We start from the raw sequence: 25,281 nt of genomic DNA, 5'->3' as shown, positions 1-25,281 counted from the left end.
ATTCAAAATCAGGTATCTTAGAGGAGGATGGACCAAAGCGGAGAGAGGTCTAAACAGAAGGTTTCTAAACTTTTCTGGGAGGCGCAGCTTCCTGTGTGAGTAGTCAGTGACCGCTACTGGGATGAGCTGGCCAGAGGATGGACCGCCAGAGGGAGAGAGAGAAAGTCACCTCCCACCAGGCTGGTGGGCAGGATGTCTCCCTCCCTCCCCTTGGCTGGGCAGAGCATCAGTGGCACCTCCCAGGTCCCGCCAGGAACCTTGGGAGAATGTTGGAGGGGGTTGAGGTTGGCTGGGGCCCTTTTACCTCTGGGCTTCAGCCTGGTAGGAAATGACTAGGCAGACCCAGCCATGGGGCAAGGTTAGGGACCTGGTAAGTAGACCTCAGGCTTGAGCCAGGCTTCCTGGAAGCAGCTTGTCCCCGTCATGTGTCCTCTCCAGCCCTGCCGACCTGCCCTGATGTGTCCCTTCCCCTGCGCCCCTTGTCTGTCCCTCCTCCCTCCCCCCCCCTCCTGCCGTCTCCCCAACAGCATCCAGCGAGTGGCAGTGTGGATCCTGGAGAAGTATTACCATGACTTCCCTGTCTACAACCCCGCCCTCCTCAACCTGCCCAAGTCCGTCCTGGCCAAGAAAGTGTCTGGCTTCAAGGTGTATTCTCTCGGAGAGGGTGAGCGGCCCTGCGCCTCCGCCCCTCCTGGCCTCTTCCTAAGCAGGACTCCACGATACTTCCCTTGCCTTTTCCTTCCTCTGGCCTGTGTCCCAAGCCCTCTCTGTTCTGTCATTTTCCCTTGACTTCAGGTAGCTAGCTGGTCTTAGCTGCTGATCCTCTTTATGCTACGGTGTAGCCCCTGGTTTAGCGCCTGTTGTCTTCTCACAGCCCTGGTCTCTCTACCCTTTGGCCCTGAGCTGCTAAGCCTCCTGCAGCAGGAGGCTTACATGCAGGACTTCTGCCCTTCCGATGCCTTCCTGGTTGCTTTCCTGCAGTTTCTCCCAGAGGTGGCCAGGAGGGCTGGGACTGGGAGGCCTTGCCGGGTGGTGGGGACACATCCTCTGGATGCGTCAGGCCATGGTCCCAGAGCTCCAACCATGTGCAGAGGGCTGCACTCTTTTTTTTTTTTTTGACCATCTCCTCTGTCCTGATCCTGTGCAGAAAACAGCACCAATAACTCCACTGGCCAGTCAAGGGCTGTGATTGCGGCAGCGGCGCGGAGGCGGGACAACAGCCACAACGAGTATTACTACGAGGAGGCCGAGCATGAGCGCAGAGTGCGCAAGCGCAGGGCCAGGTGGGTACCAGCTTGTGTGAGTTCAGGGCTCGGTGAGTGCCTGAGGGAGAGGAAGAGCCAATAGAATGGGGACGGCGGCGGTGGTGCCTGTGGGGGGAGCTGGGGAGCAGAAGCCCAGGAGGCCCTTATACCTGCCGGAAATAGAAGAGTGATGATCAGGTTTTGAGTATTCGTTTTCTAGCTCTTCCATGGCCGATGACCACAGACTCGGCAGCGGTAAAACAGCACATTTATAATTGCTCTGTTTCCCGGGTCAGGTTCAGGTTGGCTGGGCCATCTGCTTGGACCTTGAAGGCTAAAAGGACCTTGAAGGCTAAAATCTGTACAACTCTCGTCTGAACCCAGGCTTCTCTTCCAAAGCTCCCTGGCTTTTGATGGAATCCTTTCAAGTCATGCTTCCCCACAGTTTCCAGCTTTTTCTAACAGGAGCCTGCTCTTTCTGACTTTTGCCATCTACAGGGAAGACTGGTTTTCAGGCCTCAAAGGATATCTGTCTGTCTGTCTGTCTATCTATCTATCTATCTATCTATCTATCTATCTATCTATCTATCTATCTATATCTATCTATCATCTATCTATCTATCTATCTATCTATCTATCTATCTATCTATCTATCTATCTATCTATCTATCTATCTATCTATCTATCATCTATCTATCTATCTATCAATCATCTATCTATCATCTATCTATCTATCTATCTATCTATCTATCTATCTATCTATCTATCTATCTATCTATCTATCTGTGTGCTTGCGCGCGCGCACAAGTATATGGAGGTCAGAGGACAACCTGGGCTATCGTTCCTCAGGTGTCATCCACTTTGTGTTTTGAGATGGAATCTTCATTGCTCTGGAACTCACCATTAGGTTATACTAAGCTGGCCCCCAAGTCCCAGGGGTCTGCCGGAATCTGCTTCCCTGGTGCTGGGATTAAAAGTACAGGCCATCTTTTACTTGGATCTTTTGTTGTTGTTGTTGTTGTTGTTTGTTTTATTGAGACAGGGTCTTACTAAGTAACCCTGGCTGTCCTGGAACTTACTAGGTAGCTTAAGTTGGCCTCAAACTCACGGAGATCTTGGTCCTCTCAAGAGCTGGGATTAAAGGTGTCCCCACCACGCCTGGCCTCTTGGTAAATTCTTAAACCCTGTCTTGACTTTTCCCTTTGTCGTAAGAACTTAAATCGTACCCGAAGACTCTTTCTCAATGTCTGCTGCTACCAGGTTCCACCTGGAGCTTCCAGGATTTCACTGGAGAAAAGAGGAGCAGAAATACGGGGCTAGAAATCCACCCTTCCCTCTCCCCACTTTCCTTGTCTAGGTGTCTGGGTGGAGAGACAGCCCCATCTTGTCCCCGGGAGGACAAAGACCACCGGTTCTAATTCTGGGACATTTCCTGTTGTTGGAAAGAAACCAGTGATGGCCCCTTTTGCCATTTCCCCCTGACTAGGGTCTTGGATATCATGGCCTGCCTCTGTCACTCTTGGTGCATGGGTTTATTTCCTCTTCTGTTATTTTGCTTGTAGCTGGTAGGCAACTTTGGTTCACCTGAAACAAAAAGACCTTTTCAGAAGAAACTTTACTAACGGAGGCAAAAGGATGCACAGAAACTAGACATACAGACAGATGGCATGTGCTAGCCCAGAGTTCCATCCTCAGCTCGTTGAAGGTCCTGAGGTGCCTGGATTCTTGGCTATAGGCCTCACATGCATTCTTATCCTGTCTCTTCAGGCCAATCCTATTCTTAGGTCTGTGGGTTTTATTTTGGGTTTTGGACTTAGAGTGCAGAACACTTCTCATTGTTCTCAGCCCTTACCACCTTTTGGTCATAGTTTCTTCACAGTCTTTCTTCATCTACTTGAATCTAGTTTGAGTTCCTTAAAAATCTGTGTTTTTGAACAAGTGATGTGTGGGTTTGTGTGCCTCTGTGCTGTTAAAGTCATCTATGTAGCCTTGGCTGGCCTGGAACTCGTTATGTAGACAGGCTGACCTCGAACTCATACAAGTCCTCCTGGTAAACTGACTTTTTTCTTCTTCCTCTTTAATGTGTTTTGCGGTTCACCCATGTGCTCTGTATGTCCCTCTCGTCATGTGTTACTGCTGCACTGTAGTTCACAGAATGCCCCTGACTTCCTATCCAGTGTTAGGATTATAGTTATCTTCCATTTTGATGAAGAAGCATCTTATTAATGTTTTATTATTAATTTTTAAAAATTAAAAAAATTATTTTATGTGTATTATTGTTTTGCCTGTATGTATCTGTACTATGTGTGTGCCTGATGCCCAGGGAGGTAGAAAAGGGCATGGGATCCCTTGGACCTGGAGTTACATACAGCTGTGAACTGTCATGTGGGGGTGTGTGTGCTAGGAACGGAACCTGGGTACTCTGCAGGAGCAGCTGGTGCTCTGAACCACTGAGCCCTCTCTCCAGCCCCTGGTTAATGTTTAGTTTGTATCTCTGCTTGCCTGGTATCTTTCGGATTTCATATGAATCCTTTACTGCTTTGGTCTGATTGTATTTGAATTTAGTTTTTTGAGACAGAGTCTCACTAAGTAGACCAGCCTGGTCTGGATCCTGTGATTCTCCTGCCTCTGCTTACCAAGTGCTGGGATTATAGGAATGTGTCATCATTCCTGGCTCCTTTGCCCACTCAAAACAAAACAAAACAAAACAAAAACCATTACATTTACTTATTTATGTGTCCATGTAGCCACGCGCACTTCAGAGTTCCCATGGAGGCTCGAGGACAGCTTCTGGTGTGGTTTTTCTTCTTGCACCATGTAGGTCCAGGTTGTAGAACTGAGGTTGTCAGGCTCGGTGGCAAGTCCCTTTCCCTGCCGAACTGTCTTCTCCGCCTCCTCTTTTATTCCTTATTTTTTAAAGGTCCTTACCCTTTCCTTCCTGATTCGTAGTGAATTCTTTGTGTGTTTTAGATGCCAGTTCTTGGTTGACTTTAGCTGCTGCAGGTATCCCCCCCACCCCACCTCCCCAGCAACCTCCAGTCAGGTGTCAGCATTGCCTCTGCTACTGTGGCTGAATAGAAATGTCATTTCCAGGGTCAGGAGTAAAGCCGGATGACCTGAGTTCAATCCCCAGAATCCGTGTGTTGGAGAGAAGGGATTTCTCAAACCTCCACAGAAGGCATGTGTATGCCCACACACACACATAAATAACTTTAATAGTAATAATAAATAATAATGATGATAATGATATGATGGTAATTTGCCATTTCCCTTTACTCATATCTATTAATTTTTTACATAGTGTAGTGTGGTGTGGAGTCTTTTCCTTGGGTCTGACGGGATACTTGGCCTTTTCGGTAGCGTAGTTCCTAGGTGTCTTTCCGAATTTGGTGCAGGGCCTGTTCACTTTAAGTCCCTAGTCTGAGTCCACTGAGTTCTACAGCTGTTTCTTGTTGCCCCTGAGGAAAACACCGCTCCCATCTCTTAGTCCCCAGGCGCTGGGCTCCAAATGGGCTTCTGTTACTTCAGGGAGAGCAGAGAGGGAGGCCTGACCTCGCTCTGACGGCTGCAGCCAGCAGCAGTCTGGTAGGTAGAGGGTAGAGTGAGCGGTGGGCATCTGGTCCAGAAACTGCCTGTCCCCCAGGCTCGTGGTGGCGGTGGAGGAGGCCTTCACTCACATTAAGCGGCTGCAGGAAGAGGAGCAGAAGAACCCCAGGGAGGTGATGGATCCCCGGGAAGCAGCCCAAGCCATCTTTGCATCCATGGCCCGTGCCATGCAGAAGTACCTTCGGACCACCAAGCAGCAGCCTTACCACACCATGGAGAGCATCCTGCAGCACCTGGAATTCTGCATCACTCACGACATGACACCCAAGGTAGGCCTGCTGCTCCTCCACCTTGCTCCGCGTCCGCCTTCTTTTGGTTGGTGGCTGTATTCCCTGCGTCTCTCCTCACTCACCTTCCCTCTCGTGGCCTCACCCTCACCTCTTCCCTGTGACCTCTTTTCTCGTCCCCACCCCATCCATCCTGTCCGCGTGGAGCGGAGGAGGCGAGGGCAGGCTTCTGAACCGTTTGGGGGATGTCAGAGGCCTGTGTCTCATCTTCAGAAGGCTCTGGAATGTTGTCTGCATCCCGAGTCTCACCTTTCCCTTCCTGTCCCCTTCACCCCCAAAGTAAGCTTTTGCCTGTGCTTACTGTTAGCTGTGGACGACCTCCACCCAGTTGCCAGCTTCCTAGAATGGCTTTCTCGGAGCCTTCTTGGCTGAGACGGTGATAAAGAGGCTGGGAATGGAGCTCAGTGCTAGATCAGGCCTGAGCTCCTGATTTTAATGCACACACACACACACACATGTACACACACACACACACACACACACACACACACACACACACACGCAATGCATACACACATGTACACACACACACACACACACATGTACACACACACACACACACACACACACACACACACACACACACACACAGTTGCACTTGAATCTTGGCTTGGCCCACATCCCTCTGAGTGCGGACCCGTATGGCTCTAATCATATAACCTGTATGGAAGGGAAGGAAAGAGGTTTGAGTTGCCCCGGGCACAGCCTGGTGCAAGGAACAGAGTAAAGGACGGGAGAGAATTCCGGTCCTGACTGGAGCTATATCACTATATTCTGTGCATGTCATCCTCCTTGTCTATACATCAAGCTTCCCTCAGGCCCTCTTCTGCTCTCGCATGTGAAGATACTTGTTCGTGTGTGTAGAATGAGCTCCAAAGCCTCTTGGCTCGCCTTGAAAGCTGTGTGTTGTCAGAGGATGAAGGGTGGGTGGGTGGGTGGGGGCGGAGAGATGCCCAGGCAGTGTCTTCTCCCCTCCTCAGGCCTTTCTGGAGCGATACTTGGCAGCTGGACCTACCATCCAGTACCACAAGGAACGTTGGCTGGCCAAACAGTGGACCTTGGTGAGCGAGGAGCCGGTGACCAACGGGCTTAAGGATGGCATCGTTTTCCTCTTAAAACGCCAGGACTTCAGCCTGGTGGTGAGCACCAAGAAGGTGCCCTTCTTCAAACTCTCTGAGGAATTTGTGGATCCCAAGTCACATAAGTTTGTCATGCGGCTGCAGTCGGAGACCTCCGTGTGACTTTGCGACGGCAGGGGAGGGGGATGTGGGGGTTTCTGCGGAGTGGGGAGTGGCTTGGATCTCGGGCCCCGTCACGTGTCTGCCACCCTCCTTCCTCTCGCTCTTGCTTTTGTTTTTTGTTTTTTTTTTTTACTTGAATTAACTTATCCTGTATCTGGTCTCCACCCCTCTTCCTCAGTTTCCCCATGTAAATCTGGAGAGACCACCTTGCTTTAACAATATCTGGGAACCACCCTGCTCCCCACCCCCAAGTTTGTATCACTCCAGGCTCTGCAGGAAACAGTGCCTCCTACCCCGTTCGTCCCCTGGGTGGAAGTCCCTCCTCAAAGGGCGCGCGTGCAGGGCCTTGATTGTACCCTAACCCAGAGCTCCCACTTAATAGACCTAAGTTCGCAGAGCCCTGCTCTCCAGTGGCCTCTAATAGGGGTTCTCTGGGGGGGGGGCAGGGGCGGCACAGCTTTGATCCTAGAGAGCCATGGTGCCAAACTCCTGCGGGACAGCAGCTAGCCCTATTCCTTGTCCCCACCCATAGCCCCGAGTCCCCGGGCAAGGATGCACCCGTGACAGTAGTCCCAGAGTTAGGAATCTCCCTGCAGTGTTACTTGCTTCCCACTGTTACAGCTGTGCTTTCCTGGTCCACACACATACACAGAACAAGCAGGGAGCCCCACCTGCCCCCCCAGGAGTCTTCACTGCTGTTCCTGACCTGTGTGATCACATGATCATAGGCAAACTGAGGTGGAACCTCTTTGACCACTTGACCAGGGCTGTGGGGGAGGTCCCAGTATTTCCTGAGGGGAAGGGCGGGAGAGACCCCTGAGGTTGGAGAGACCCTTGTCATTGACCCCCCCCCCCATCCCTCTGAACCCATTGACCTTTACCCCTCTGAGCTGTTCATTCCCACCCTTACCTGTGAAGGATGCATGTCAACTTCTGTCGGGACTTTATGACGTGCAGACCCTGACCAACCCTATGGTCTTAAGACATTTTTCTTCTCTGCACCAGCTACCCCAATCCTGTTGACTTGCAGCTCTAGAGACCTGTGGCCTCATCTCTTCTTAGGGGAGGGCCCAGCAGCTCCTTCTCATCCCCTGCCTTAAGTCCAGTTCTTTGCCTCAGGGGTCTCTTTTCCATGGCCTTCCAGGGTCCCATCCTCTTCTCTCCCTGCCTCGCTTTCTAGGCTCCATATTGGGGCGAGGGACCAGGATTCCTGCCTTTTATGGGTCTTAGCTCCTCACCCCATTTTAACTAACATAGCCTTTGCACCGAATCTGACTCTCAGTAATTTAAAGCTCATTTTGAGCAGGATTCACTAACCCTCAAATGGATATTTTCAGAGCAAATTTGAACCTTTAAATTAGACGCCTTTAAATCATTTTTTTTTTATCACAAGGAATAGACATAGAAAATACCCACATCCATCCCTCCGGCGTCCGTGTGGAGGATGGTTCTGATGGCTGGGATGGAGCTGGGCTCCTGGGCCACTTCTCTAAACAACTCCCAAAGCCCCTGCGTAGGTCCTTCACTTCCCTGGAAATTTTGCTGGCATTTTCTGTGCAAAGCACAAACTGAGATGAGGTACCCATTGACCCCGCTGTGAGGCTGTGGGATCCACAGCCCACCCACCCCTTACAAAGGGGCTCATCCGTTAGTGCTTACTTTGTTCCCACAGGGATGGGCTTTTGGAGCTGACTTAGGCAGGGCCCTCGGAGTTAACCTCCAGGCTGTGGTAGAGGTTCCTGGATAGACTCCAGTGAAATTAGTTTGTACTTGGGTCATAGGAAGGTATCTTTTCTTTAAAAAAAAAAAAAATCAGGTTTCAGAGGAGTCCTTTTTGGGTCACATAAATACCTCACTATCCTGGAAAGCCAGGCCTGGATGGTGATTGGGGTCGCTGCCTTTATGGGCAAGAATGGGGTGTGGTGTTGGTTTGAGCAGTGGGTGGGGGAGGGCAGAAGGAAAATGTTTGGGATCTTAGTTGATGCCCTAGGTTAGGGGCACAGGAGTGTTTATTTTAAGAACCTGCCATGTTTTTTAATCACTGTGATACTTTCATTCCTTTTCCCTAAAACGAAAAGAAAAAGTTTCCCTGACTCTGTCTAAGCACTAAGGGCTGTGACTAAGATGGTAGCGTTTTGGTCCTTTGTGTCAGAACTGTGGTATCTTTGTCTACTTTGGTTGTTATTATTTTTTAAAATGTCAGGATGAATTGTCAAGTGTATAGCTCTGTGTGTGTGTGTGTGTGTGTGTGTGTGTGTGAGAGAGAGAGAGAGAGAGAGAGAGAGGAGAGGTGTATCTGTGCCTGTGTGTTTATCTCTGTGTGTCTGTGTGTCTGTGTGTCTGTGTGTCTTTTGCTTCTCCAGAATAAGAAGTTGTCTTCATGCTGTGACCTGCTATGGGTGGGCAGCTGACTCAGTCCCTCTGGGCAGTTTCCCCTCCAATCCTGTCCCCACTCACTTGGTTTCTATTCTTCCGCCGTAGGAATGTGCCTACCCAGCCCAACACCGTCACCATAGGGGATGCTGTGCTGGGCTACTTCAGTGCGCCTGTTTCTCTGTCTGTGTGGCATCCTAGCTCATCCCCACTGCACAACTTGGCCTTTGTTTTCATGACCTTGGAGTGCTTACCTCTCTTCCCTCCACACCAGGACACCGTGCCTCAGTCCTTCACCTACCTCGCCACTCTGTCGCTGTCCCCATTGGCCCCTTTCTGGTGTCTCCTAAGTATGTGTTCTTGCTCTGTTTTTATTTATGTCCCTGCAGTCTCCCTCTCACGTCTTCCTGCCTCCTTCCATCTCTTCCCTTATGCTTTTCCTCCTAGCCTCCACAGCATCCCCACTGTAAACCCCGATTAGCGGCAAGGAGGCGGGATTCCTGGGAGGTCCGCACTCCAGATGTCTGTGTCCTGGGTTTGTGCTTTTCCTCTTGGTTGGGCCTCGCTTTGCCTTGTCCCTTCCTGGTGTCTGTCAGTCTCTTTTCCCTCCCTGTTCTCCCCATGGGGCAACATCTGCTGATGGATTCCGTTCTGATGTGTGGTTGTTGTGATTTGTTCTTCTGTGTGCAGAAGGAAGGGACTTCTTGAATCTCTTCCAAGTGAGATTGTGTAAATGTAGAATTTTCCATTGTTGAATCTAGATTTTTTTATTCCCTCTCCCCCATTTCCTTTTTTCTTTCTTTTTTAAAAAAATCTTATCTTCTTTCTTTCTCTTTCTTTTCTTTACTTTTTTTTTTTTTGGTTACAGAGCTGAGACCTTGTGCATGCATGTAGAAAATTGTAAAATGTAAATTTTTTTTAATATATAAAAAGCTTGTTTTTACCGTTTGCAGTGGATTAAACATTATGGCAATTTTAGGGATTTTTTTTCTTAAACATAGGAACTAAAACTGTACAAATTTTTTTTATATATAAAATAAAGACATTTGACTTTTGTGGGGGTATCCTGTCGCTTTCCTTTTTTCAAAGTGGGAGCTGGAGGTGGTCAAGGCAGAGAGAACATGTGACTGGGCAGTAGGGGGCAGTGTGAGCCTTGTCTTGCCACAGTCCCCGGGCAGCGTGGAGGAGGAGGAGGGGAGAAAGGAAACTGCTTGCTGTTCACCCTGATTCTGAGGGGAGAGGGAGCTGCGAGGGTTAATCTTCCGGGCGTGGTCGTCGGGATGAGGAGGAAGGGATTACTTTCAGCCCGTGTCTTCCCTAGTAAGCCCGCGTGTGCATGGCCTCCACATGAAGGACTGGAGTGGGCTGTTTAAACCAGAAAGTGCTGATGTGATGGCGCCTCACATTGCATTTAGAAAAGTCCCCAAACTTCACCTCTGGTTTTATTTATTTTCAAAAGTTGGAATCCTGGGGCTGGAGAGATGGCTCGGTGTTAAGAGCACCTGTTGCTCGAGTTTGGTTCCCAGCACCTACACTGGCAATAGCTCATAACCACCTGTAACTCCAGCTCCAGGGGATCTGGTGCCCTCTTCTGGCCTCTGGGAACTGTACTCATTCATATGTATGTATGTGTGTGTGTATGTATGTATGTATGTATATGTATATATAATTTTTTATATAGATATGAAATCTTTTTTCTCTTTGTTTATTCTTCTCTCAGGCAATACATCCCCGACAACAGTTCCCCCTCCCTCTTCCTCTCAGTCATGCCCCTTCCCCCCCATCACGACCAGTTCCACTGCTTCTGTTTCCCTTCAGAAAAGAGCAGGCCACCCAGGGATATCAACAGAACACAGTATAATAGGATGCAATAAGACTAGGCACAAACCCTCATATCAAGGCTGTATGAGGCAACCCAGTAGGAGGGGAAAGGTCCCAATTAGGAGTTATATAAAAACCCCACGCTAAACCTCCATAACATATATGCAGAGGACCCATGCAGGCTCTGTGATTGATGCTGCAGTCTCTGTGAGCCCCTATGAGCCCTGCTTAGTTGATTCTGTGGACCATGTTCTCCTGGTGACCTTGACCCTTCTGGCTCCTACAATCCTTCCCCCCCATCTTGGGTTCCCCAGGCTCCACCTAATGTTTGGCTGTGTGTCTCTGCTTCTGCTCCCATCAGCTGTCGGAGGAAGCCTCTCTGATGATGATTGGACTAGGCAGTGATCATGTTTGCCTTTCTGGCTTACTTCACTCAGGATGATTTTTTTCTAGTTCTATTCATTTGCCTACAAATTTCATGTTATTTTTTTTCTAACAGCTGAGTAATACTCCTGTGTAAATGTATCACATTTTCTTTATCCATTCTTTGTTTGAGGGACATGTAGTTTGTTTCTTGTTTCTGGCTATTATGAATAAAGCCACTATGAACATAATTGATCAGATGTCCTTGTGGTCAGATGGGGCATCTTTTGAGTATATGCCCAAGAGTAGTATAGTTGGGTCTTGAGGTAGAGCAATCCTCAATTTTCTGAGGAATTGCCATATTGATTTCCATAGTGGCTGTACAAGTTTGCACTCCAACTAGCAATGGAGGAGTGTTCCCCTTGCTCTACATCCTTGACAGCATGAGCTGTCACTTGTGTTGTTGATCTTAGCCAATGTGACAGGTGTAAGATGGAATCTCAAAGTAATTTTGATTTGTATTTCTCTGTTGGTTAAAAAACAGACATGTTTATCAGTGGAATCAAGTCAGAGACTCAAATATAAATCCACACACCTATGGACACATGGTTTTTGATAAAGAAACCAGAAATACACAATGGGAAAAAAGAAAGCATTTTCAAGAAATGGTGCTGGTCTAACTTGATGTTTGCATGTAGAAGAATGTAAATAGATCCATATTTATCACCCTGCACAAAACTCAGGTGCAAGTGGATCAAAGACCTCAACATAAAACCAGAGACACTGAACCTGATAGAAGAGAAAGTGAGGAATAGCCTTGAACACATTGGTACAGGAGACAGCTTCCAGGACAGAACACCGCCTCCTGACTACTACTATTCTAGCTGTGCTCCAGGCTGGGCCTCTAGTCTTCTAAGGTTTAAAAGAAACCTAAGCTTTCCTCTGTGGAGATGACACATGTACTAGATATTGCCCTGCTTTCCCACGCCTCATGGCTTTTTCAGGCTCTGTGGATGCAAATGCAAGACCCAGTCTATGGGAGATGCCAGATCAGAGAACTGAAACGGGAGGCCCGATCAGTGTTCAGTAGAGTGGAGATGCTGATCCTACAGGGGTGTATAGTAGGGAGTTTAAGACTCACAGGGGAGTACCATAGTCTGGCATCTAGCCCAACTCATGTAGTGTTGGCGCTCAACAAAACTATTGTTAATGAGGTGATGAGACGGCTCAGCAGTAAAGAGCACTGGATGTGTTTCTAGATGACCCAGGTTTGATTCCTAGTACCCACTGGGCAGCTCACAACTGTAACTCCAGTTCCAGGGGATCTAATACTTTTTCTTGGCCTCTGAGGACACCAGGCATGCATGTGGTTCATAGACACCCATGCAGGCAAAAAAAAAAAAAAAAACACCCCAAAAAAACAAAAAACCCTTATGTATTAAAAACAAACAATAAAGTTCAAAGTATTGCTAAATGAATAATGAGTTAGATTAACATGGTAAGGACTAGAGAGATGGCTTAGTCAGTAAAGTGCCCATCACACAAGCCTGAGGACCTGAGTTCACATTCCCAGGATTCATGTAAAGAGCTGGGTAGCCAGAGTGATTTTGCTTGGGGAGAAAGGGAGACAGACAGATCCCTGGAGCTCATTGGCCAGCTTAGCTAAACCAATGAGCTCCAATACTGTCTTAAAAAAAGGTGAAGAGCAATCAAGGAAGATAACCACCTCCACATGCATGCATGTGTGCATATGCCCCCCCCCCCACGCACACACCAATTAGGGTACACACAGGACCATTGGCTTTTGTTTTGAGATAGGGTCTCATGTATCCCAGCCTGTCCTGGGGATGACCTTCAATTCCTGATTACCCTGCTTTCAGCTCCTGAGTGCTATGTTTATAGACCCGCATGACCGCGGTCCATTGAGGTGAGGTTAGGGATTGAACCCGGGCTTTCATGGATGCTAGGCAAGCAGTCTACCAATTGAGCTGTACCCCAGCCCCTTGCTTCTCCTTTAAAGCATCTTTCTTTCGTGGACACAGAAATACTTCTCTTGAAACTACACTTCTGTCCTCTTCGTAGTTAGGCTTGTGGGAGAATACTTCTATTTGTTGTCTTCAGTTCATCTCACAGTCAAATTTTAACTCACTATGACCACATTTCTGCCTCAAACCTTTGAAATTATTGAAATATAGAATAAATGCCATTTAGTATACTAAGTTTTTGTTCGGTACCTTGATGTCCCCAGCCTGGTACTAAAGTACTTTACCTTGGCTGGTAAAGATATTGGCCATGATTCTGCTCTCACTGAACCACTTTGTGGACCTTTGATCAGTCTAACATCCTGGACCTCTTTCCTTAAAAGCTGATACAAGCTAGGCGTGGGATGCACATCTTTAGTCCCAGTACCCCGGAGGCAGAGGCAGGTGAATCTCTGAGTTTGAGGCCAGCCTGGACTATAGAGTAAGTTCCAGGACAAGCCAGGGCTACACAGAGAAACCCTGACTCAAAAAACCAAAAACCCAAACCAACCAACCAAATAAAAAGGCTGGTGCAGGAACTAATCAACTTAAGACCAGCTCTCAATGCTTGTCAGTAAGACCTTATTTTCTTTAGGGGTTTGCTAAAAGTGAAAGTCATGATCTCAGCTACTTGTAAACAAAGGGTATTTGTAACCTTTAGCTGAGAAGGTACAGTTTGGAAGCACTTCACTTATTGCTGAAGAAGATAGGGACTCAGTTTAGTGGACTGTCAAGGTCATGACCAAAACTTGTTGACATTGCTACTCAGGTGTGATGGATGGTCTAGTCTTTGGCTTTGCAATGTGGCTGGAAAAAAAAAAGCAGGCTGTGGCTCTTGGTGAAGTAACACAATGCTACACTCAGTTCTTAGTGATTTGTTACTAGTGTTTTGGAGGAGCAGGACAGTTCAATCTCTTCTATGGAAGTGAGAGGCAGCTACTCAAAATAGCTCCTGGTTTTATTTATTAGTCTAAGCAAGTGAAGGAAGGGCTCTTCCAGTTTCTGGGAAGGTTGGGTGGGGGAAAGACAGTTTTTGGAAAGCCATTGCGGCATTAGTGCATTTTAAAGTGGTAGGAGGGAAGGATGGATGGATGGATGGATGGATGGATGGATGGAGGGAGGGAGGGAGGGAGGGAGGGAGAGAGGGAGAAAGGGAGGGAGGGAGGGGGGAAAGGAACTCCAGGGCACACAGGAGAAAGAGCACTGGGGCTCTTCACCTTTTAAAGTAGAGAATGGAATTTATTACAAAGGGCAGGACAGGCATGATACATAGCAAATGCCACATTTAGTGGAATGGGGGAAAAGATACTGGTTTAGATGATTTATGAAACTTGGCCAATGCAATGGTTTCTCTTACCTCAGCAAGTTTTGGGAAGACATTTCTTTATACTAGATATTGGGGTGCAAAGGTAAATCAAACATCACCCCCGTTCCCTAGGAGCTCCCGGGACTTTTGCTAGCACAAATGGGAAATAGCGATATTGTCATTTTTGTCTCCTACTGTTGACAACTAAGAAAGTACATTACACTGTTCCCTAGAGGAGGTCCATGGCATAGACAAGAGGCAGACTGAGGCAAGCAGTGTGTGAGTGTGTAAACTATCTTGGAGCCACTTTTTGAAAGGCTGTCTGTACTCTGATATCCTGTAAGAGACTCTGTGGTTGGAAAAAAGTTTGGATGTGGCTGTGTCTTACTCATTCTTGCTTTTGTACACAACTAGCCTGTGCTGCTTGCTGCTTAACCAGGGCGAATACGTGGTTAAAACTGAAAAAGTAGGCGTTTAGGGCAGCGAGACTCTGTATGTTACTCTAGCGGGGGTGTATGTTACCATAATGAACACATTATCATAATTTGTTCGAATCCATAATATACCTTACCAAGACTGAACCCTAATATCAATTATGGGCTTTGATAATGTACATCATTGTAGGTTTGCCAGTTGTGACCAATGTTCCCTTCAGGTGCAGGGTGCTAAACCGGGGAGGCTGTGCATGTGAGGGGATGGGGTGAGGAAAATCTCCGTGCATTAGATTCAATTTTCCTGAGAAACCAAAACTTTTAGAAAAAAAAAGTGTGTGTGTGTGTGTGTGTGTGTGTGTGTGTGTGTGTGTGAAATATAAAACACAAACAACAACAACAAAAAAACTAAGCAAGACGCTAAGTACAGCCATATGTGGTTCTAGACTGGATTGAAAAGAAGAGCACTCGTGAAGTACATAAAATTTCAGATAAAAAGGTGGAAATGCAACACAACATCCGAAGAGGAAAGGGAGGGCCTCGTGATCTACCACAGATGCCAGAATTTGCATGAGCCTCACTGTGCCGGGAGATAAGGTAGACAAGGGGTAGGTTTTGCCTTTTACAAGTTCCTGTTAATGTTAGTTCCCACTGCACCTTAACATGTAATTTTAGGGTGGAATAGACTGGGAGAGTTTTACTGTCCAAATGAATTCCAGTCGGATGGTTATCTTCTGCTTCTGTACTTATCTCCTAACACAATACCTTGCCCCACAAAGATGGGGTTGAGCAGGAAAGAAAGCAGGTATAGTTAACTGTGTAGATTTCGTTTGCAAGGGCTGCTACTGAATCCAATGCCTCTTGATTTGGAGCATATTAAAGAGCTGGACGCCAGGGCTCGCTCTTTCTTGGATTGAAATGTTTGGGCGGTTTTTATTCTATCTTGAAACAGCTCCGCCAAATAGAGCTTCTCAAACTGTCACTGTGCCTATGGCACATGTGCAGATCAGAGACAGGGAGAATTCCTAAGAGCCCGAGGACCAGCTAGCCTGGTTATATAGGATACAGCACCTTCTAGACATGCGGCTTCTGATCCCACAGGTCTGGGATAGGCCCTGGGTTTCTCTGTGTAGCCTTAGCTGTCCTGGAACTCACTCTGTAGACCAGGTTGACCTCAGACTCAGAGATCTGCCTGCCTCTGTTTCTTGAATTAAAGGTGTGGGCCACCACCACCAGCCTGGGAATATGTATCCTGAGGGTCTGGTGTCTTAGTCAGCTTGGGCTACCATGACAAAATACCACAGATTGGGTGACTTAACAGAACATCTTCATTTCTTATTGTTCTGGGAATGAAAACTCCAAGGTTTACAAGATTGGGATCTGCAGAAGACTGTTGGGTTGTAGACAGCTTCCCTCTTACTGTGATTGTGACATCACATTGGGGGTGGAGAGAGGGAGAGGAGAAAGAGGGAGGGGGAGAGGAGGGAGGGAGAAAGAGAGGGAGAGAGGGGGAGAGACAGAGACAGAGAGAGACAGAGACAGAGAGACAGAGACAGAGAGAGACGCTAGGTTTCTGATTTCTAGCCAGGTCACTAATACCACGATGAAGCCTCTCTTTCATGCCTTCATCTTACCCTAGTTTCGCCTCAAAGAACGTCTAATTAGGTGAGGCTTCCGCATCTTCTGATCACACAATTCAGTCTGTAGTGCCAGGAGACATGGCTGAGGCTGTTAGGCATTCCTTACCTGTCGTTTCAAGGCCTTAAGAGAAAGCTTATGTCCTTAAGAAGTTTAAGGGGGCCAAACTTGCCTTAATACGAAATAATGTTTGATGCAAGAGATCAAAATTGTTTGCTGAGTGTGGTGGTGCAAACCTGTAATCACAGCCCTTGAGAGGCTGAGGCAGGAAGATCACTGTATAATGTCTTCCAGGCTAGCCTGGTCTACATAATGAGACCGTATCTCAAAAAAAAAATTATTAGAAGTAAGCTTCATGACTATAATAAATATCCTGGTAAAGTCATTGTTGCTCATGTTGTATCATTACATATATGTATCAAATTGTGATTTCTGTGAGACTTTTAAGTAATACATTGTGAAATGGCCTTATGTGTGGAGTTTATGCAAGAGCAATGGACTTCTTGGTATAGTGATTCAGTAAGAGCCATGATGCTGAGATCTTTACCACTAAAATCTTCTGCCTACAAAGGACTTGAGTTAGCTTACCAGCATCCACATGTGGCAGCACATAACCACCTGTAACTCCAATCCAGGGGATCTGACACCTTCCTCTGACTTCCACAGGCACTGCACTCACACACATGTGTGCCCCCCCCAATTTAAAAAGTTAAAAATAAATCTTAAAAAATGCCAAGAAGTTAAAGCAGCAGTTTGCATACTGAATGAATTATCTTCTGCCAGAAACTTCTTGTTAACACTTCCAGTAGAACAAAGGACATTTAGGACTTCTACTATGTTTAAATAATTCCAGATAAGATGCTGTGACATACTCTGATATTTATTTTTATTGCAAGAGGTATAGAATGAAAGTAAAGACAGAGACAGGGAGAATTCCTAAGAGCCCGAGGACCAGCTAGTCTGGTTATATAACCCTGTCTTGAAAAACCAAAACCAAACCAACCAACCAAACAAACAAAAAACAAAACAAACAAACCAAAAAATAAAACACCAAACCAAAAAACCAAAAAACCAGAAGAGACCCTGCCACAAATAAGGTAACAACCAAGGTGGACGGTGAAGATGGGCGCCTGAAATTGTCCTCTGATCACATGTGCACCATGGCATGTGTGCACTCTGGTATGAGCACACTCGCACGAATGCATGCACAGGTACACACACACACACACACACACACACACACACACACACACACACACGTTAAAAAACAAAACAAACAAAAACCACCCCCTTTGATCCAAAAGACCTTATCCTTTCTGTTCTGTGATGACACTGTCCAAGTAGTTGATAAGAAGTGAGTGTTGAAGTCACTGGACCTGACAAAGTTGCTCAAGGATTTCTCAGCATTAGAACTAAAAGTGGGATGTTATTAAGACCAGTGATGGTGTAATCATGGCGCTGTGCTAAGCAAGACCCCAGTAGGGGAGAGAGATGCTAAGGAGAGATGCTTGTGACTGCCCCTTTGGCTCTCAGGCCTACACTTTGTTCACTGATAAAATTTTCAACAGGAATGCAGGAGTCTGGAGCTTGAAGCTAACCTCCAGAGATACAAAAGGTTTCCCTTCTGCACAGGGCTAAGACTTCCTTCAAGACAAACTTCATTCATGCACCAAGGGGAGGGCTTTCCATGGGAACCTCAGTAAGTTCGCCACAGAAGAATTCAACATCATCAGCACTGGTGGGGAGAAACGCATCACAGACAGAAGGGCTGGATGGGTTGGTGTTTTAATTAATAATTATGGGTTAGGACCTTAACTACTACTGTGGCCCTCATCCACTGCAGGGTAATTATTAGACCCAAATAATAGTGCAGACAGCCCTGGGATCCTTGAAGTGGACCAGGCGAAGTGTTCATTAACATTTTCCAGGTTTCCCATCATTGACAACTTGTTACCCTAAGTTCATCAGTTAGATCCTCTCAAGTGATATGGGGTGACATCTCTCAAATTTATCTTCACTATCGCCACCCAAGAATGAATTTAGGACTTAATAGATACATAAGAACGTGCTTGCCTGGGCTATGGGTTTGATCCCCAGAACCGTATAAACCAGCCTTGGTGGCATATACCTATTACCTGGCACCCAAGAGGTGGAGGTAGGAGGATCAGAAATTCAAGGTTGTCCTTGTTTAATGTAAAGATTCCAGGTCAGTATAGGATACGAGAGACCCTGTCTCAAAAAAGTGCTTTGTTAGCCGGGTGGTGGTGGCGCACGCCTTTAATCCCAGCACTCGGGAGGCAGAGGCAGGCGGATCTCTGTGAGTTCGAGGCCAGCCTGGGCTACCAAGTGAGTCCCAGGAAAGGCGCAAAGCTACACAGAGAAACCCTGTCTCGAAAAATCAAAAAAAAAAAAAAAAAAAAAAAGTGCTTTGTGTGGTACTAAGGCTGGGTTGGTGACTGGGTCATAATTGCCAGTCAACAGTAGATAAACCACTGCAGTCATGACCCAGCCACAGACCCACCCTCAGGACCCTATGAGGCACTTTTTTCAGTCAGTAGTAGATAAGCCACTGAGAAGGTCTTCCTGCTGGACTACACTTTCTAGGGCTCCCCGGAATCATGACATAAAGCATTGATCATTCATGGTAAGTCAAGCCACTGTACACACAGAGTCACGTGTTCCTACAGATGTCTTGAAGGAGGATCGTCTGGATAAATGAAAACAGAAATAGTGAGACTAGCATACACGCTCATCCTTAGTATTTGTTTATTTACTTTGTTTGTTTTGTGCCAAGATCTTACTTTGTAACTTTGGCTGGTCTGGATCTTACTCTGTAGACCAGGCTGGCCTTGAACTCACAGAGATCCGCTTGCCTCTGCCTCTCCAGTGCTGGGATTAAAAGCATGTGCCACCGCTTTTGGCCTTTAGTATTTATTTTTATTTTGTTCTGAGTTTATTAATTTTGAGTTTCAAGAAAGAATTGTATTTGATCATAATTTATGGTGGAAGCTGCCAGGGGTAATTTTCATATCAACAAAGGGTTAACCCAACAAAACAATGTCTCAGAAATTAGACTGAAATATCTGTGGCATCATAGTTTAGACTTCTCAACCTTCCTAATGCTGTGACCCATTAATACAATTCCTCATGTTGTGGCGACCCCAACCTTAAAATTATTTTTGTTGCTACTTCATAACTGTAATTTTGCTACTGTTATGAACTGTGATATAAATATCTGATATGCAGGACGGTCTTAGGCAATCCCTGTGAAAAGACCATTTGACACCTCCTGGGGGTCATGACCCACAGGTTGAGAACCACTGGTTTAGGGGATTATTATGATTTTAAACATTGGCTGGTCTGGAACTGGCAGAACTCTATTTACCTGGCGCTACCTCCCCAAGTGCTGGAATCAAAGGTGTGAATCACTGTACCCAGCAACATGCCTCTTTTATTATTATTTTTTCAGTCAGCATTCAAAGCAATGGGTATAATGCAAAATTTTCAAATATACTTTATATTTTGTTCCTGTTGTTTTAAGACTAAGCTTGTTGAGACTAGGGATTGTCAATTTTTTTCTTCTTTAGGATACAGTCTGAGCTTCCCACCTTTTATGCCTCTTGCTAATGTAGTGGGGTGGAGTAGTTTTGGAGTGGGGTGGGGACTGTTGTTACAGTCCATCCTGTTTTCATAGCGGGTACCTCCTACTTCCTGTGTGTTATAGAAATAGTTTGAAAACTTGGTTTTTGTTTTGTTTTTTTTTAAAGTTTCAGAGTAAAAGAACCAAGCCATTTGCTAGCTCCGGTGAGACAGAAAGACCCCCTAGAAGAAAGCAGTCTGCAGCTGTCAGGAAAGGGACCTTACAGACTCCCAGCTGCTGCTCCTGGTACCCTGGGAGTCTTATCCGATCACACCTCACTTTTGTCTGTGAATACACGGTTCTCAGTTCTCGCTGGCTCACTTGACAGTTCTGTTGTTAATGTTTACCCTCGTTGCTAGCTAGGTAGCTTGGTTCGTAGAGCAGAGGACTATAGGTCGGCATAGTAAAATATCTTTCAAAGAAATCTCTTCCTAAGCCAAAGTCATGAAGGTATTCTATGGTTCTTTTAAGATCATAGAGTGTCTTTTCGGATCATTGTTTTGTCACATTCCTGGAATTCAGGGGTATGAACAGCAACAAGCAGCATCGAGGGAGGTCCTCGTCTCTTAATGTAACTTATTAAACAAAACAAAAATTACAATCCTCTCCCCTCCACTGCCGCCTCTGCTGTTTATCAGTTTCCTGTTGACTCTTCCAGTCTGAGTCATCAGCGTTCCCTGTGCAGAGTGAGAGTAATGGAATTACTAACCTGTGTGTCCGATCTTTCTTCTTCCCCACTTACCGTTTCCATGTGGTCATTGTGCAGTTTTGGTGTAGAGAAGACATGTCAACAACACTCAGTACTGAGTGCTTCTTAACTCCCCCGAGGCAGCTTGAGGCAAGTCACCATGGTCGTGAGGACTCACATGTTCCCTTTCACACCGTTTGCCAGCCTGTCACCACCAAGTTGAACAAGTTAGAGTCACCTGCTTGTGATATTTTAAGGAGTGTAAGGGATGATTTAAGTCACCAGGCTGAGAATGGTGATAGCAAACCAATGAGTAGGGCCTGTAGAAGTTGAGTACTGGTGATAGACAGATGCATGAAAATCTGGGTCCCCCCCACCAGCGCTGTTTTTTTTTTTGTTGTTGTTGCTGTTTGTTTTTTTGGTGTGTGTGTGTGTGTGTGTGTGTGTGTGTGTGTGTGTGTGTGTGTGTGTGTGACTTCATTTAAGTGGTGGACTACATGAACTTCAATGTCTCTCTGACTCCTAAAATACAACAGGACTCTGCTCCCATCTTTCTGTGTGGATATAGGAATCTAAGCATTCTTTGGTTTCTTTTCCCATCACTCCAGATGTTCTCATGGCCCCTGTTTAGACTGAGTGCTCAATACACATTTGATTTCTTTCTGCTTTGGGGAGAATAGTACAGATAGATGCACCTAGGGAGAAACTGGAAAGGAAGCCTCCTACTTGGGGTAAATGTAGAGTTGAGAAGCAAGGATGAAGGTCCATGCAGTCTGCTCTAGGAGTCGTTGGGAGGCCCCCGGGCAAGACAAGGACCTCTGCAAACATGTTTCTTTCATTTACAAATGAGGAAAGCATAATAGGGATTTGGTTTATTGTATGAGCTTGTTGGGAAGTGCGAATGGGGTAATAGATATGCAAATGGTAAATTTTGGGCTGGAGATGTAGCTCAGTGGTAAAGTGCTTGCCTAGCAGCAGTATGTGGCCTTGGGTTACACCACCGCCACCCAAAAAAGAGTATTTAAAAAAATAGAAGCAATTTCATAGATGCTCGATGGGTACCTATTCTGGTCATACTACACCATATAACATATGACACCAGCCTCAAACAGCTCATGGTTTGTCCTTCACTTCCCTAGAGATAGCCTGGGACGGCCACTGGAGTAGAAGCCAGAAGCTTGTTTCCTTTGTGTCTTCAAACACGAGCTTTTGTGTTTGTAAAACGAAGCATGGTGAACTGGTTGGTTTTTGTCAACTTGGCATAATCTAGAGTTACCTGGAGAGGGGGAACCCTCAACTGAGGAATCGCCTCCCATAGATTGGCCTGTGGGGAACTGATTTTCTTGCTTAATGGTTGATGTGGGAGAACCCAGCCCACTGTGGGCAGTACCACTCCCAGGCAGGTGGTCTTGGGTTGTATTAAAAAGCAAGCTGAGCGCTTGCATGGAGAGCAAGGCAGTAAGTAGCATTCCTCTGTGTTCTCTGCTTCAGTTCTTGCCTTGAGTTTCTGCCTTGGCTTTCCTTGATGTAACCTATAACCTGTAAGTCCAATAAACCCTTCCCTTCCCGAAGCTGCTTTTAGTTGATGTTTTTATCACAGCAACAGAGAAACAAACTCGGACACATGGGCAAGATAAACCAGATGGTTGGTAATTTCCTCCTAAAATTTTCTGAGTCTGTGTCCTTGGACAAACCACCAGTGTTCCTAATTTCTTTATCTTTTTAGGTAGGTAAATTGTATGGGCCAAATGAGAAGCGTGTGACAGAACTCTCAAACCCAACGACGACGAGGCTGTGCAAATGTGATGGCTGGCCATTACTACTGTTCTGTCTCCTACTCCTTGTCTCCTGATGTGTGAATGGGCCTCCTAGTCGGCTACAGAACTGCCAAGATGAAAACAGAGTCCTTTGTTAAAACATTATTAAGAGCTTCAGACGTGGGTCAGTAGCTAAATAAAAGGCTGAGGCAAGGGGATTGTGTGAGCCCAGGAGTTCAGGGCCAGCCTGGAACATGGAACTAAGACCCTGCCTAAATGAATAAAATAAGCAATGCATAAAAGAGTGACAACGGACCCTGTGTGATAATAATTCACAAACCCATGATTTCAGCTCTAACAACTTTGTTTTTCCAGATGATAATTTCCAGGCACCCAGTGTGTCTGCTCTCCTCGAAGCCTTGGGTGGCTTCCAGAATTAATGAACTTTCCTAGTCTTTTCACCCATCTAAGGCAGCACACAAGAGCCAGCCATGCAAGATATTAGCCATTTAGCGGAAAGTGTGACATTCATCAGATGGGATTACGTAAGCAACCCTAGTTTTAGATTCCTCTTTAATTGCACAGCCGTGGCTTTGGTTCACTTCCCTGGTAGGCTGTCTTGGCTCGGGGGACACAAAAAGTTCTACCTCGAGTGGCTCTAAGCAGTTGCCTGAACCTTTCCATCAGCGTCACCTAACGGATTACTCTGTTGTCCTTTGTTTTCTACCCAGACTGCTCCTGGATGGACTCCAGCCCCCACAAACCCCCTTGAGGGCAATGCTCCATCCCTTTGCCTCTCTGTTGCTTTAATGCTTGCAACTTTCTTTTACTTGATTCAAGTTTCCATTTTCCTTGCTTGCTAATGTAATCTTCAATCCTAGAAATTGTCATTACCCACCCCTCCCCCCACCCCCAACAACCCCCAGGCAATAGAGCTACTTTTGAGTGTTACAAAATTTTGAGACTGCTAGAATTGGGACTTTTTGAAGTTTGGGCATATGGAGGACCCATGAAAGCTTCAGTGCTTCAAAGTGAGGAGTAATTATGTGATGTGTAGACTCAGACAAGGATGAAATGAGTTGTTAAATAAGATAGTCACTTATCACTGAATGTGGTATAGCTAGGCTTGGTAGCAACTCATCAGATATTGTGTAGAAGTATGAGTCTGGCTGCCTACGAGCTTCTGGGGCTAGAAATTGGGCCATTCTATGATAGCAAGCTTGTTGTTGGACCTGCTTGCCTTTTCCCTTTTTTTTTCTTGAACGTCTATTAAACTGAAAATGGGCATGAGGATTTTAGGGGATGATGAAGTGATCAAAAATTAAATTAAGATGATGATAATACAACTCTAAATTTTCTAAAATTTACCCAACTGTACATGGTGAACTATATGGTATGTAAAGTATAAAAATCAATGGACTTTTTTTGTTTTTGTTTTTCTCTTCTTTCTTTTTTTTTTTTTTCCTTCAAGACAGGATCTTACTATGTAGCTCTGACTATACTGGAACTCACTCTGTAAATCAGGCTGAACTTGAACTCGTAGAGATCTGCCAGCCTCTGCCTCCCTAGTGCTGGGATTAAAGGTGTGTTCACAACTATGCCTGTCTTTCAACGACTGTCTTTAATAATGATTTTAAAGATATTTATTTTTATCTTATGTGTCCAAATGTTTGCCTGTGTGCATCTGTGCGCCTCATGTGTGCATGGTGCCTGCAGAGACCAGAAGAGGGCATTGAATCCCCTGGAACTGGATTTACAAATGGTGAGTTTGAGGTAGTGAGCTGTCATGTGGGTGCTGGGAATCAGACCTGAGTCCTCTGGAAGAGCAGTCAGGGTTAAAAAATGCTGCGCCATCTCTCCACCCCAGAATGCTCCTTAAAACACAACGATCATAGTTTTAAAAGAGTGCATTTACTTTACAGCATACATTTTTATGTTTAAAGTAATTGAGATTCTCTTAAGAGACTAAATGTTCAAAGTAAAAGTTAAATTTAATACCTGCAAAGTCATCTAGGGCATATTAAAATGATGCAAACTTACAAAAGATGGGTATGAATCACCACAGACACTGCTGCTCTAGTTGTTTAAAAATACTGTTAGTTTCGTATTTCAACGCATTAAAATCCATGCTTATGCTATGTAGTTTTATGGGCTTTCACAAAGGAATACAGTCCTAAAACCACCCTTACAATCCAGATACAGAACAACTCTACCACACTCAACGTCCCCTGGGCCTGGTGTGGTGGTACACACCTGGAACCCCAGCACTCAGGAGGTGGAGGTGGGGTGAGAGTGAGTTTGAGGTCAGCTCTGGTTACACAGTGAGTGAGATGTTGTCTTAAAAAAATTTCTCAGTGCCACCAATTTGTAGTTGACCCCCTTTCTCACCCCTAAATCCTAGTTAATTCTCTGAACTATAATTTTATGTGTTCTAGGACAATGTATTACATGTACATTTTGAAAGTACAGTCCTTTTTCTTTTATTTATTATCATTGTGTGTGTGTGAGAGAGATGTAGTGTGTGTGTGTGTGTGTGTGTGTGTGTGTGTGTGTGTGTATGTAGAGAGAGAGAGAGAGACAGAGAGTCAGAGACAGAGAAAACACATGTATGCCGTGTGCATGCATGTGTGGAGGTCAAAAAGGTCAGAAGACATCTCTGTGGAGTTGGTTCCCCTTTTCCGCGGTGTGGTCCAGGCATCAAACTCAGGTGGTCAGGCTTGCATGTTAAGCGTCTTTACCCAGTGAGTCACTTCGCTGGCTGCTGCATCCTGTGTGGCTTGGGCCCCTGACTAGGGGTGATGAGAGAATGAATAAAGGACAGACACATATACAGAAAAGCTGGGATTACATGGGGCATGCACACGC

At 46.0% G+C, this 25,281-nt stretch overlaps 1 protein-coding gene and 1 long non-coding RNA gene across 6 annotated transcripts in view; both read left to right on the top strand.

The window, feature by feature from the left end:
- Vangl2 (VANGL planar cell polarity protein 2) overlaps nt 1-9,806 on the top strand; it is a 29,168-nt gene extending 19,362 nt beyond the window's left edge. For all 5 annotated transcript variants that reach the window (XM_006990592.4, XM_042258623.2, XM_042258624.2 and 2 more), the window contains 4 exons: nt 528-664; nt 1,148-1,283; nt 4,888-5,119; nt 6,118-9,806. In XM_006990592.4, coding sequence (XP_006990654.1) covers nt 528-664; nt 1,148-1,283; nt 4,888-5,119; nt 6,118-6,378 — 766 coding nt within the window. In that variant the 3' untranslated portion in view covers nt 6,379-9,806. The remainder of the gene's footprint in view (nt 1-527; nt 665-1,147; nt 1,284-4,887; nt 5,120-6,117) is intronic.
- A 9,047-nt stretch (nt 9,807-18,853) lies between these two features.
- On the top strand, nt 18,854-22,727 carry LOC143267827 (uncharacterized). The gene is made up of 3 exons (XR_013043397.1): nt 18,854-18,975; nt 20,738-20,886; nt 22,386-22,727. It is a non-coding gene; the product is annotated as an uncharacterized LOC143267827 (long non-coding RNA).
- Nucleotides 22,728-25,281: the final 2,554 nt, after the last annotated feature.

Source organism: Peromyscus maniculatus, chromosome 11, assembly GCF_049852395.1.
Source record: "Peromyscus maniculatus bairdii isolate BWxNUB_F1_BW_parent chromosome 11, HU_Pman_BW_mat_3.1, whole genome shotgun sequence".
NCBI classification, from domain to species: domain Eukaryota; kingdom Metazoa; phylum Chordata; class Mammalia; order Rodentia; family Cricetidae; genus Peromyscus; species Peromyscus maniculatus.
This window is presented reverse-complemented; position numbering and strand designations above follow the sequence as displayed.